The 15,394-nt window shown below is 43.6% G+C and overlaps 1 protein-coding gene across 1 annotated transcript in view; it reads right to left on the reverse strand.

Moving 5' to 3' along the window:
• Positions 1 to 8,412: 8,412 nt before the first annotated feature.
• Erich3 (glutamate rich 3) overlaps positions 8,413 to 15,394 on the reverse strand; it is a 76,254-nt gene continuing 69,272 nt past the window's right edge. The window contains exon 14 of the mRNA XM_085677500.2: positions 8,413 to 11,056. Within this exon, the coding sequence (XP_085533626.2) occupies positions 9,015 to 11,056 (2,042 nt within the window). The 3' untranslated portion in view covers positions 8,413 to 9,014. The remainder of the gene's footprint in view (positions 11,057 to 15,394) is intronic.

A 15,394-nucleotide genomic window follows, 5' to 3' on the forward strand; every position in this document is an offset into this window, starting at 1 on the left:
GCACATTAGAAAAATTATCCATTATGATCAAGTCGGCTTCATTCCAGAGATGCAGGGCTGGTTCAACATTCGCAAATCTATCAATGTAATCCATCATATAAATAAACTGAAAGAAAAAACCATATGATCATCTCACTAGATGCTGAAAAAGCATTTGACAAAATTCAACACCCATTTATGATAAAGGTGTTGGAGAGACTGGGGATACAAGGATCATACCTAAATATAATAAAAGCAATATACAGCAAGCCGACAGCTAACATCAAACTGAATGGAGAGAAACTCAAAGCCTTTCCACTAAAATCAGGAACGCGACAAGGCTGTCCACTCTCTCCATACCTCTTCAATATAGTGCTTGAAGTTCTAGCAATAGCAATAAGACAACATAAGGAGATCAAGGGGATTCGTATTGGAAAGGATGAAGTCAAACTTTCGTTATTTGCTGACGATATGATAGTTTACATAAGTGACCCCAAAAACTCTACCAAAGAACTCCTACAGCTGATAAACACCTTTAGTAACGTGGCAGGATACAAGATCAACTCCAAAAAATCAGTGGCCTTCCTATACACAAAGGATAAAAAAGCAGAGAGGGAAATCAGAGAAACATCACCTTTCATGATAGCCACAAATAGCATAAAATATCTTGGGGTCACTCTAACCAAGGAAGTGAAAGACCTATTTGACAAAAACTTTAAGTCCTTGAAGAAAGAAATTGAGGAGGATACCAGAAAATGGAAGGACCTTCCCTGCTCTTGGATTGGGAGAATCAACATAGTAAAAATGGCAATTCTACCAAAAGCAATCTATAGATTCAATGCAATCCCCATCAAAATCCCATCAAACTTCTTCACAGACCTTGAGAGAACAATAATCAAGTTTATATGGCAAAACAAAAAACCCAGGATAGCCAAAACAATCTTATACAATAAAGGAACTTCAGGAGGCATTACCATCCCTGACTTCAAACTCTATTATAGAGCTACAGTATTGAAAACAGCTTGGTATTGGCATAAGAACAGAGAAATCGACCTTTGGAATCGAATAGAAGACCCGGATATTAACCCACAAACCTATGAGCACCTAATTTTTGACAAGGGAGCTAAAGGTATACAATGGAAGAAGGAAAGCATCTTTAACAAATGGTGCTGGCATAACTGGATGTCAACCTGTAAAAAAATGAAAGTAGATCCATATCTATCACCATGCACAAAAATCAAGTCCAAATGGATTAAAGACATCAACATTAATCCGTCCACTTTGAACCTGATAGAAGAGAAAGTGGGAAGTAGTCTACAAGATATAGGCACAGGAGCCCTCTTCCTAAGTAGGACCCCAGGAGCACAGACAATAAGAGAAACAATGAATAAATGGGATCTACTGAAACTGAGAAGCTTCTGTAAAGCAAAGGACACTGTCAGTAGGACAAAAAGGCTGCCTTCTGACTGGGAGAAGATCTTCACCAACCCCTCATCAGACAAAGGACTGATCTCCAAAATATATAAAGAACTCAAGAAACTAGGCACTAAATCTCTAATTAACCCAATTAAAAAATGGGGTACTGAACTTAACAGAGAATTCACAACAGATGAACTTCGAATGGCCAGAAGACACTTAAGGTCATGCTCAACCTCCTTAGCGATCAGGGAAATGCAAATCAAAACCACTTTGAGATACCATCTTACACCTGTCAGAATAGCTAAAGTCAAAAACACCAACGATAGCCTATGCTGGAGAGGATGTGGGGTGAGGGGAACACTCATCCATTGTTGGTGGGAATGCAAACTCGTGCAGCCACTGTGGAAATCAGTGTGGCGGTTTCTCAGGAAACTGGGAGTCAACCTCCCTCAGGACCCAGCAATTCCACTCTTGGGAATATACCCTAAAGATTCCCTAACATACTACAAAAGCATTTGTTCTACTATGTTCATAGCAGCACTATTTGTAATAGCCAGAACCTGGAAACAGCCTAGGTGCCCCTCAATAGAAGAATGGTTAAAAAAGGTGTGGAACATATACACATTAGAGTTTTACTCAGCGGTAAAAAACAATGACATCTTGAATTTTGCATGCAAATGGATGGAAATAGAAAACGCTTTACTGAGTGAGGTGAGCCAGACCCAAAAAGAGGAACACGGTATGTATTCACTCATTAGTGGATTCTAACCATAATTAAAGGTCTTTGAGCCTATTATTCGTGATCCTAGAGAAGCTAAATAAGAAGATGAACCTGATGAAGATTATTTACCTATCCACCAGGAGGTAGGAAATAGACAAGAGTCCCAGGTAACCTCGGGTGCATGGGGGGGTGGGAGGGTTGATGGAAGGGGAGAGGGTTAGAGAGAAGGGAGTAGGGGAGGAATGGGGAAAGCTCGTTGGCCTGGGATGGGGGGGAGGGAGGGAGGATGAATATGGGATCAGGGAAGAATATTTTTCAACTAAGGGAGTCATTTTAGGGTTTACAGGAGACTTGATTATATATGGGATCCCAGGTCCAAGGAGAGATCCCCCAGATTGTTCTCTGGACAGAGGAGAGGGTGCCTGAATCGGCCGTGGCCCATAACCATACTGATGTATATTTTGCTTGTCACCATAGATCCTTCATCTGGCGAAGGACGGCGATAAAGTCGGAAACCCACATTGGAGCACCGGACTGAGCCCCCCGAGGTCCAAATGAGGAACAGAAGGAGGAAGAACATGAAAAACGAAATCAGTACTGCGAGGGATGCTATCACCCACTGATACAATGGAACGGATCTAATGAGAGTTTACCAAGGCCAGTTGGACTGGGACTGAACGAGGAAGTGATATAACCAGATTCTCGGAATTTGACCGGATTCTCTGAATGTGGCTGGCCCGGAGTCTTTCTGAAAAGCCATTGACTATGACACTGGGACCTGTTTCCTCTACATATTCTGGATTTTGGGGATCAAGTCAGTTTGGACACTCACCTCCTGGACCTGGATGGGGGGGGAGGAACTTGAACTTCCCACAGGGCAGGAAACCCTGACTGCCCTAAGGGATGAAGAGGGAGGAGGAGAGGGAGTGGGGGGAGTGGGAGGGTGTTGGGAAGAGGGGCGGAAATGGAAACTTTTATAATTTAATAAAACTTACTTAAAAAAAAAAAAGAAAAACGCTGTATTTTTCCTGTAAACTTATATCTTCCTACCACTTTGTGAAGGAAATTTTATGCTACTGAGTAGGACTTTCTATTTTGGTTGTTTTATTGCTCATTCTAACATATTTTTCTGCCACTAAAAACTAAACCAATGTACATGTCAAAATTTAATTGAAAAAGTTCCCTGTGACCACAAGGCTCTTTGTATTAAATTTCTTCTAGATTGATCACCATTGGGATTATTAGAAGTCCACATTTGATCAAGACCACATATATACATCATAAATTGTAATAAACATCTCACAAAAACCTGAAAAGATGTATCTCTGAGAATGGTGGCTTCTGCTTTTAATTAGTTTATGTAGCTGGGAGCAAATGCTATTTCTTGCTAGAATGAGAGCATTTAGCATCTGTTTTCTTCCACTCTGTGTCTTATATTTATAAATGTAAAAACATAATATTTATGCATATCACATATTAAGTAGGTGGGAACGAAGGAACTTATTACATTGGGTAGCAACGCTCTTCATAGAAACTCCTTGTGACTAATTTAACAAAATTCACAGGACAATAAAATACTAAAATATAATATTTTAATAGATTATCAACTGAAAGTTCGATCTGGTCCTCAATTAGTTCCATGGAAAGCACATCATTGGAGCCCATTTCCAGGTGGATTTGTTAATTAACCATTAAAGCTAGTCCCCTTTTAATCCCTACATCATGCACCTCAGTCTACTCTTGACAGTACACCATAAAAACATCCATCTCCCTTTGTGGGTATCCTTAGACCAGTCTGAAGATCCCTGTGTTACAACCATACGCAGACTTCTGATGACCTAGGAGATTTCTCCCAGTATGTATGAGTCCTTACTATGCCTTGAATTGTGAGTATGCACTGAACAAAGACCAGGAGACATCCGCAAAGCAGATAGTTTGATAGCAGCTTGTCTCAGAACCTTCTATAGATCTCCTTTCCCCCATAAAACATGTATACAAAGACATGCCAAATTAGTGTCCGAGTCACAGATATCTATATACCTCCTTTTCCCTTATAAGAGTGGTATACAGCCACATTACAGATTATTGCAAGGGTCACAGATATACTAAAAAGTTTGAGCATTCTGGAAGGAATTATAAAAGTCACTTGACTATCAGCTACCCCACACTTTCATCTCTTGAGCTGAATCTCCAGCTATTGTGGAAGGCACAGCTTTCCTGTCATCTGTTTGTATAGGGAGAAAGAAAATGGAACAAAAGGAAATCAAAGGAAGGATCCGTTAGAGTGGATTCTGGAGCATTAGTCTGGGAGATTCTTAAAGAGTCCCAGCTTTATTTAGCTCTATTCTCTTGCACCTCTTCTGTAAACCACGATGACAGGGAATTCCTTTTTTTTTTTTAACGACAAAATTGAGTATAGAAAAGGACTGGAGGAAATATTACCCAAGGTCATAAGCGGCATCTCTTGGGCTGTCCTTGAGCCTGTTCAAATATTTCACCCACTAAATAAATTCCTTTGAGATTTTTCTCTTCTTTGTTCAAACAATCATTTTCCGAGGGCAAGAACTGTGGCAAATTATTGATCATAAGGAGGGTAGAGAACTCACCTAAGCTGTAAATTTACCTCATGGAAGTTTATAAAGTGATGGGAAAGGTTTTCCTCAAAATTCAATCACAAAACCTAATTCTTCCTAAGTTTGCTTGGCAATCGGTCATCTTTTGAATCATGCAGACCTCTTTGTTCTTTGCTGAACACTGGTTGGAAACACAGTTCCACCTTACGATTATTAGAAGATGTGTTAGTAAGATGTTTTCTCCTTCAGCAGAAACACGTGGAGACTCGCACTTAGTACACACATCTAGAACCTTCCTAGACGTAATTTATAGTGTTTTGATAACTAGTCTAAAGCACAGGTTAGATGACCTGAGATTGTGATTTAGACAGGCACTTAACTCCACTAGCCTCTATTTCCATTTGTGGGTGAAGAGGTGGGAGCGTCTCCTCTCTGGCACTATCCCAAGAATACAGAAGATGCAGATGAATGCAGGCGGTCTACAAACACACTTAAAAGCATAGCCCAATAAGACTATGTCTCTTTTGTCTGCTCTTATCATTCGAATTTTTGCAAGAAAGTAACACAAAATATATTGAAAGGCTAATCTTGTTTTCCAAGAAAACCCTCCTATTATGCCTGTTAAATGTATTATTTATTTTTTAATAGCACAGAAACTAAGGAAAAGTCAGTTTCGCTAAACATAATTTTATTGATGTAATATTTGCAAAGATAAAATTCACTCAATCAAAACAACGCAACACTGAATTTCACAGTTAAGCCCACATGCAGATTGTAGAATTGTGCTACAGGCTGGGCTGGAGGGAGGTGTTAGATATAAAAATAATCCAAGGCAATTTCCATTTAGCACATTGTACAAAACTCATTTTTCAAAGTGATTAACAAGTTTTTCAAATCCTTCTCATCAGTGCTTTTGTTCAACGTGCTCTGTGGCATGGAAAATAATGTGGGGTGAAGGCCTAGAGTGGTGGCAATAATGCTGGGGAACCAGATGTGGAGTAGATGGGATCCAGACATTGATCAGAGAATAGGGCAGGGAGGCTGCTGTCAGATTCAGTCAACATGTTCTTCAGCGGGAGAGGCAAGTCCCAAATACTCTCCATACAATCATACTTAAATGAGTTGAAGGTTGGATTCATCACCTTTATGGTGAGTGCCATCTCCTTAAGAATAACCATACAGGAGGACATGCTGTATGCTTTGTCCCAAAAGACAAGAAGACCAAGATGAGCTTGACAATGCTCCTGCAGTCTGTTTTCCAACCACCATGAGGCTTTAGTGTAAATAGTGATCCATCTGAGCAGTGTCCAGGCTTTGGTACACATTAGAATCACCTCCAAGGTATGGTAAAACTGCAGTTTCTAGCCCCTCCTCTATTGCCCTATGCAGTTTCTAATGATGAGGAGGGCAGGTGGCAAACTCTAGGTGATAATGTCTGTGATAAAGTGATCCGTCCACTCCCTGTTTCAATATGTCTGCTCTGGTACATCATTGATTATCAAAAATCTTCATTGTTTCTCAAAATTAAAACCATCTGTAACAACAGGACACCTAAACAATAGCAACACAGAGCAGATGGCAAACAGCATGACTGTTTGGTGACTCGGGAAAGGGGGCCACAACTTTGGCCACATAGAATAAAGAAAACAAAATATTGAGACTTAGGTTCATTTATAACCAAGTATATCTGAAGCTTTGTAGTAGGGAAAATAGTTCAGTCATAAAAGTACCCCATGGAAGGTTGATTCCCCTCCTGGCTGGGGACGTGCTGCCTTGGATAATTCTCATCTCCTTACTTGTTGAAATGGGGTCAGTTATGTGAGCTTTGGAACATGGTATATGGTTGTCTTCAAGAAAACTTGATGCTCAGAATACGTTGATACCCAACTAGGATATTATATCTGGAGAGTGACTGTGATCACTCAGGCTTGAAATAGCAGAACCCTAGAAGGAGCACAGGCTGCAGACCTTCAGGATGACATCAAGTACAGAGTGTGTGTGATTGACCACGTCTTCCCAGAGTGTGTGTGATGGACCACGTCTTCCCAGAGTGTGTGTGATGGACCACGTCTTCCCAGAGTATGTGTGATGGACCACGTCTTCCCAGAGTGTGTGTGATGGACCACGTCTTCCCAGAGTGTGTGTGATGAACCACGTCTTCCCAGAGGGTATGTGATTGACCACGTCTTCCCAGAGTGTGTGTGATGGACCACATCTTTCCAGAGTGTGTGTGATGGACCACGTCCTCCCAGAGTGTGTGTGATGAACCACGTCTTCCCAGAGTGTGTGTGATGAACCATGTCTTCCCAGAGTGTGTGTGATGGACCAAGTCTTTCCAGAGAGTGTGTGATGGACCACGTCTTCCCAGAGTGTGTGTGATGGACCTCATCTTCCCAGAGTGTGTATGATGGACCAAGTCTTCCCAGTGTGTGTGTGATGGACCAAGCCTTCCCAGTGTGTATGTGTGATGGACCACTTCTTCCCACAGTGTGTGTGTGTGATGGACCACATCTTCCCAGAGTGTATGTGATAGACCAAGTCTTTCCAGAGACTGTGTGATGGATCACATCTTCCCAGAGTGTGTGTGATGGACCAAGTCTTCCCATTACAATCGTTACATTTACATTGCAATTACCTAGACCAAGTACTTACTTTTTGTTTGCATTTGAGCAGCCTGATAAATGACACCCCAGGATAAAATGCTGAAAGCCACGCTTTGCTAGTCTATCAGAGCAAATGGGCCACAAAGGCAGACAAACAAAAGGTATTCTCAGGAAAGTTCCTACTTTACACACACACTCCAGGTGTAAATAGGAATAATTAAGTTTCCAAGAGAAAGTGAATTGCTATGCCGTGGAATCCATTTCCTGGAAGGACTTGGAAAGGCATGAGGCAAACTTCAGTTTTAAGTGGACATGGAAGACACTGAGCAGCTCCCTTCCGAAGAACAGGTGAGGAAGACAGAACCCCATGCATTAGAAGGGGGATAATATTTAATTGTAAAATTAAAAAAGTGATTTAAAGAAATTCAAACCATCAGGATTCACCTTCTGGTAATCTTTGGTAAAAGTCAAATGTTTGAAAACCATCATTTCAATTTAAACATAGTTGTGCAGAACGTTCAATTCCCAGTCTCTGTCTTCCGTGGGGGCAAATCTACCAAAGCCCTCTCACCATGTTGACTAGCCTCCTGACCAGTGCCTACAGACCAAGACCAAGGAAGGCCAGCAGTGCGTGAAAAGACAACCTGAGGTCCTGGTGAACTGCCTGCCTCAGCCATTTCCACTCTGCCTCTTCAACTGTGACAATTTACAATATGCTGGGGGGAAAGATAGAATTGTGGATAAAATCACTCAAAATAACAGGAGCTGAGGACTAAGGATGCCATGGTATGTCGGAAACAACAGGACATGTTTGCTTCCTACTCAAAACTTAGGTGTTTAAACGTTATTAAATATATGTATACTAAACATTGGATATTAAGTATTTGTAATCTATGTATGAAAGATATATATTTATTAAACATTATAAAACATCAGAGGTAAAAGCATAGAAGTCTTACAAGATTAAATGACCACAGGCAAACTTTGTTTCATCCTTCAAAACCCTAAAGCGGTGGTGGGGGTGTTGGAAGGAGTTGGAGGGGAGAGGAGGTGGTGGATTTGATCAAAGCACATTAATGCCTGTGTATGAAAAAGTTAATAGGAAAGAACTCGAGAGTGAGTTTAACCCTTTATTTCTGGGCTTTGTAGCTGGGGGCACATTCTTCTCTGTACATCTTTTTAATTTAGTATACACTATATTTCGCTCATATTCTTCCCCTTCCCGCAGCTCCTCCATGTCCGACTTCTCTGTGTATTGTGTATTTTATCCTTGAGCCTTGTGAGACGCACAGATCTCACTTCAGGGAACCCCATTTTCAAGGATACCCTAAGAATAACAGCCACATAGAGAGCCGAGCAGCCTCCTCTGTGAGCTCTAGTCCTCCCCTGTCCACTTGGCCCTTCAGGCCAGCGTGAGGATGAGCAGCTGCAACTGAAGGCTGCAAGTAAGGAGCGCAGTAGACTCCGCTGTGCTCCAGGGAGCATCTGCACGCTCGCTTTCTCTGTGCAGTTTCTCCAGATTTTTCCCACAGGGTTCTAGGAAACTCCAGCTTCCTGGGAAGTGCTACCCTAGACACTGGTGAGTTCTGTCTCTCTTCGAGGCACTGGTCCTCTGAACTCTTTAGCTGCTCCTCCCTGACATCCCTCGTTCCTGCCTCCTCCCCAGTCACGCTGAGAGGCCTTCCCTTCCTCTCCCTCCGTGTCCTGCACTTCAGGAGCCTACAGTTCCTGTGTGATCTCTGCAGCCCCTGTTGATGTCACTTCCTTTTCCACTGCCACCTTCTCTGTCCTGCGTGTCATGTCCTCAGTCGTCACCCTTTCCTCAGCTGCTGTTTCTCCTGAAGCTTCACCTGCTCTGTTCCCAGCTTCCTTCTGGACAACTGCAGAGGAGGAGGAGTCCACACTGTCCCCATAATTTGACACTGACGCTGCTAACACTTCTGTCTGCTCTGAAGCTATTTCTTCAACGCCTCCTCCACATGGATCCTCCTCATCTTTGACTGTGTCCTGCCCTGCCAGGCTGCCAGTCAACGTCCCTGGAGGGTGCTCCTTATCCGCAGATCCCTCTTCCTCCGGCTTCTCACCCTCACTCTCTTTACCGGACACCTCTCCTATGGGGAGTCTTTCCTCTGGAAGCTCTCCGTGTGCCATCACGATGTCCCCTCTTTGCACTTGCAAAGACCCTTCTTCATCCGGTCTCTCTGGTCCTTCAAGGCTGCCTACCTCCTTGGAAGCCCCCTCTTGACCTCCAACTGTGAAAATACTCTCAGGTGCCAGAGTTCTGCCTGCTGGCTCAGGTCCAGGGTCTCCTAGCAAGCCCTTTCCATGATGGCTTAGTGGCTTCCTCTGCTGCAATGGAGCCTCACTCTCCTGGCCTGGGGCCTCTTCTCCTTCTTTGTGCTCTGTGACTGTGGCTTCATTCTCGTCTAGTGACTCCCCAAATTGAAGTCTTGCTTCATACAAGGTGATGGTTCTTTCTTTGGGTGAATCTTCTAGAAGCTTTGGGTCCTTACTCAACTCAGTTGTCCCTGTGGGATCTATGTCCTTAGTATCAGGCTCGATCTTGTTGGGGGATGCATGGGCCTCTTCCCCAGACCTGGTTTCCGTTGTCTCTGTGCCCTCCTCCTCCTCCCCATATCTCTCTCCCTTGTCTGTGCCCTTCTCTTCCCCTTTAACTTTTTGCTCTTCTAACATCTCTGCCATCATCAACACCTTGGCCCCTGTCTCTGCTTCTCTTTCAGATCCAGTTTCCCTCACAGGTGTGGAGGGCCTCTCAATTTTCTTCCCTTCTCCAGCTGCAGCAGATTCCCCAGGGAGCACCGCTCTGGGATCCTGTTCCAGGGTAGATTCTGCGCCAACTGTAACTCCCTCCCTTGCTGTGTCTTCTTGACAGAGTTCCTCAGGGTTGCCCTGGACAACCTCCGTGGAGCTTGCCTCTCCTGCTGAGGAACTCAAGGGTGCTTCTGCTTCTAGAACTCCCTTCCTCCCTGTAGCAGCATTCTCTCTTCCAAGTATTGCCTCTTCAAAACCATCCTCTCCCTCTGGTGCTGTGTCCGCCACGGACTCCATGTCCTCTAGCTCTCTAAGGGCTCCCTCTGTGCCTTGGTCCCCATCTGGTCTTGAGGAGCCCACCTCCATTTCAGGAGTCTCTGCTTCTTTTGGAATTGCTGAATCCCCAAGGATCTCTGAGCTGAGCAATGAGTTCTCTGTGAGCGCTGCCTTTTCCAATATCTGCTCACTTTCAGAAACTGCTTTTCCTTTCTCCACCACTGTCTGCCTGTCAGAGTCCACATCCCTCTGACCATCCAGAGCTTGGTCTCCACTTAGATACACTGAGTCGACCACTGCTAGTTTTCCTGTGGCTGTGAACTGTTTCCCATCATGCCTGCTATGTCTTTCTGCGCCTGCCTCTGCCTCAGCCTCAGTAGCCATGCTCAGAGGGTGCTCTCCTTTCTTTGAAGACTGCTCTGCTAACACTGGCTGCTCTTCTCTGGGGCTCCTCTCCCCCAAGGAGACCTCTGCAATCCCCGCTTTTTCCCTCAGCCCAACACCCACGTCAGCATCCGGGGTATGGTGGGCTTCAGCTTCCTCGGTTTCTGCTTTCTTCCTCAGTTGAGCATCTGCGTCAGCATCCGCAGGCTGGGCACGTTCATCTTCCTGCAAGGCTGATCCCTTCCCTGGTGCGCGTGCCTCCGGTGCAACTTGCTCAGGTCGCTCATGTGAGCTGATGGCTGCGCTTTCCTCCACCACTGAATTTCCATCTGGCACCAAAAAAATAAAAGGAGACACAAGATAACCTTGATCAAAGCAGGTAAAGCAGAAAACACAGTACGGAAACTTATGGGATATTTGTGAGACCTCATATGTCACCAAGAGGACGCTGAAATTAAATATCAAATCTTTCTTCAGTTGATACAACGTTGCTAACTCACATGAATCAATGAAAATGTCTTTTCTTCATTATGAAAAGAAATGCTTTCAAATTTAACAGACAAGTTAATATACAAGTTGAACACTGGACTTGGTGAAATGAGTGAACGCAACAACTCCTCAATATTCTTATATTTTAAAATCAGTATACTATCTGACATGTAACATGTCATATGTACATATGACATGTATCTGACATGTAAGAGAGAGAGAGAGAGAGTAGTTTCATTTCAAATATTAAAATTTGAGACAATGTATTCCGATCAGCAGAAAAGTATTTATTTCTCTTAAAATTCATTGTTACCTGCAATGTCAAGAGTGACAGGAACTCAGTGGCCATTTAGTCACATGGCCAGGCTCCAGGAGTATCAGTCAGATCATACACCACTCCCAGTACCTGAAAGCTGCCCTGGTTGAGATTCAGCCATCAAGAATCTTTACGGCTGAGGTTTGATTTCACTAAAGACACCAGTTTGTATTCTGTGTCAGGTTGCCATCTATGTTCAGAAACTGATCGTCTCTGGCAAAACAGGAATACAGAGAGAGACGGGACCTTCTGGTGTGGGAAAGTGTCCAACGTAAACAACATGGCTGAAGTGTTTCACAAGTTCTCTGGAAAATCTGGCTCCACAGGTCTGCTGTGTCTCTGAAAGACCCTGAATTTTGCCGAATTTACCACGAACTGCATCCTTCTGAATGATTCGTCAGAAAACGAGAAAGCAGGTGCCAACAAATACCCAATATCTTTACATTTTCTAGCTGAAGACTCCTACCCAGAGTAACAGGAGCTTCAGAAATAGTATCTTAACAGTATTTATTGCTTTATTGTTTCATTAAATAGTTTTATTTTATTTGTGATTCTTGTCTGTATATGTCCAGAACAGCACCAGAGGAGATCACAGGATAGTTCTGTGGAATCGGTTCTCTTCTTCCTCCTTCACATGGGTTCCAGGGGAGGAACCCAGTCTAAGAGTTTGTGCAGGAAATGTCTTTACTCACTGGAGCGTCTTTCTAGGTCAAGTACTCTAATATTTTTCATTTATAAAGGAAAGCCAGGGCTTGGAATATAGTCAGTCAGTGAGGCATACTATGCCCTACAAGAACCTAAGTTCCATATCCATGCTCCATAATAAGAAGAAAAAATCCCAGGTATGGTAGCTCACACCTGTAAACAAGTACCAGGAATCAGGGGAATGGCTGGATCCCTGGAGGTTGATGGCCACTCATCCTTACTTACTGGATGAGCCAGGTTCAGTAAGAGATCCTGTCTCAAAACAACACAAACAACAACACATAAAACAGGGTGGAAACTTCATTTAGGAATGACAACCAAGGGTGACCTCTGACCTACAGGTGTGCATGGACACTCAAGCACACGTATAGGAACCCACAATCACCAAAATGGACACTGTGGTGACTTGGATGATAGTGAATACTTGGTCATGTGGTTTGACTCCTTGTTGGAACTACTTGGGAAGGATTAGAAGGTGTGACCTTGGAGGACAGGGTTAGAGATTTCAAACAATCTCTCTGTCTCCAATTACAGATCAAGATGTGAGCCCCCAGCTGTTTTCCCTACCCTGCCTTTGCTCTGCCATCAAGCGCTCTAACCATCTGAGATAACAGCCTAAGCAAATGCTTTCATATACCAGTTCCCTTGGTCATGGTGTCTCTCCACAGCAACTGCAAAGTAACTAAGACAGAACCAGGGTGTGGGCTATCGCGGTGATAAACTTGACCATGCCAGTTTGGGGAGAAATGTGGAAGACTTTGGGACTTTGGACCAGGCAAGTGGCTGGGTGCTGTAAATGGAGCTTAATGGGCCAACCTAGTAAGAACATGGAAGACAGTTGTGCCGAGAGAGCTGTTGGCTAGGGAGGCCCAGCTCAAGAGGTTTCAGGACCAGGGTGGAGCATCACTAGCAGCTGAGCCAGAGACCACTCCTCTGCTGTAGTAGCAAAACCTGTGGCTACGGTTTGCCCTAGCCCTAAAAATTTGCCTGAGGCAAAATTGAAACATAATGGATTAGTTTCATTGGCAAGAGAGATTCAAGATAGCCTAATAGTGATGGCCACATGGTTATCGGAAATCACCATTATGCAGAGCTACAGTTAGAAAAAGCAAGCAGGACAAGAAGAAATGCTAAACTTTCAGCTGAGGGAAAAGAGAACTAGGAAACTAAGTGTTGTCGCTAAGGTGTGTGCTGAAAGAGAGAAGACAAGGCCTGGTGTAAACTGAAATAAAGGAAGGGGCACCATCAGGGCAAGGCCCAGCCCAAATAAACCTTTTATTTCTAAAGCGAAAAATACCTGAGGAATTTTATGCTCCTACTAAGCAACAACAAAGGAAAGCTTATGGAAATAGAAATCAAGAAAGAGGCCAGGCTCCATCCCAAGCAGGATCTGAACCTGGCACTCTGGTCCACATGGTTCCAGCTTTAGAGTCATGCAGACATAGAATAAGGAAGACAGAAGATCATTGTCTACAATCAAGGAGAACCGCTGAGGCCAAGCATGTGGCAGGGAGACCCCTGAATCAAGGAGAGCTTCAGACAGGAAGTGAAGCCGCCCAAAAGAGAGAAGTGTGTTCCAGCCAGCAAAGCTGGAAAGGCTGAGCTGTCTCAGCCTTTGACATGAGATGTGGGACTATAGGATTTGGAATTTGGGCCTTGTTTTGGTTCAGTATTTCCTTACACTGCCCCATCCCCCCATTTTGCGATGGTAATATATATTCTGTGCTGCTGTACATTGGAAGTATTGAATTGGGGCTTTGCTTTTGTAGGGGGTTACAGTTAAGAGATTGCCTTGACTCTGAGAAGGTACTTGAACTTTAAACTTTGTGGAGACTGTAAAAGACTATGGGTTCTTTGATGTTGGATTAAATGCATTTTGCTTTATGATATGGCTGCCAGCCTACAGGGACCCGGAAGTAGAACTTGGTAGTTTGAATGAGAATCCCCCCCATAGGCTTATATAAACTTGGTCCCTCTGTGGGGGGGTCTGCTTTGAAGGATTAGAAAATGCTGTCCTGCTGGAGGAAGGTGACACTAGGAGTGGGCTCTGAGGCTTCAAAGTCTCATACTATTCTCAGTGTTCTCTCTGCTGCCTCCTTCAAATCCAGATGCAGACATTCAGCTGCTGGAGTGTTTACTGTGCCACCATGGGCTCTACCCCTCCGAAATCATAAGTCCAGTTAAACAAGTCTCTTTTATAATTGGCTTTAATGTGATGTCTGTTCATGGTTGCCAATTTGACTACAACTGGAATTAACTAAAACTCAACGACTAGGAACACCTGTGAGGGTTTTTTTTTCTTAATTTTCTTAATTGAATTATTTGAAGTGGGAGGCCCACTTCTAATCTGGATCACTGAGGTTCGAAGTTAATCCTTTAATCTAGATCTTTTGAGGTGGGAAAATTCACCTTTAATTATGGCTGCACCTTGCACTGGCATCCTCTATCAAGGACATGGAATGAAGAAGCTCTCTCTCCCTTCCCTTTGCTCGTTTGTTCTCACTTTTCCTAGCAAGTTCCTCCAATGGCATTAGAGCCTGCTTCTTTGAGATTCTGGCATATACTATAGACCAGCTGAGACTTGTGGCCTGAACAGCGACTGCATTCTTCGACACACTGTTCATAGGCAGCCAATGTTGGATTAGCTGGGCCACAGTCTCTAAATCATTCTAATAAATTTCCTTTCTATACATAGAGAGATGCATTCTATAAATTCTGTTACTTGGAGAACCTTGACTAATACACTCAGCCAGGCTGTTTGTAATGGTGATAGTCACCGAGACAGATTTGATGATACATGTACACACTTGTAGGTTCTATGAATTGTGATAAATGATTCTATCAGTATATCATGTAAACCTATGCAATAAGCAAAGAAACTGCCCTTGTTTTCTTTTCTTACTTGCATTCTTAAAATGTTTTTGCATTTCTTTATTATAATATTGTGGAGAGTGATCATTTTCTACCACAGCGACCACATGGAGCTCAGGGGACAACTTTCAGTGATCAGTTCCCTCTTTCCACCGTGTGGGGTCCAGGGAGGAAATGCAGGTCACCGGGTTCAGGGTGCCTTTACCTCTGAGCAGAGGCTTGCTTGGCTATTTTACCTGCGGGTACTATCAGTGACAACCTAAAAGAATCTTCTCTGCCCCGCTCC

This window comes from Myodes glareolus, chromosome 17 (assembly GCF_982192425.1).
Source record: "Myodes glareolus chromosome 17, mMyoGla1.1, whole genome shotgun sequence".
Lineage (NCBI taxonomy): Eukaryota > Metazoa > Chordata > Mammalia > Rodentia > Cricetidae > Myodes > Myodes glareolus.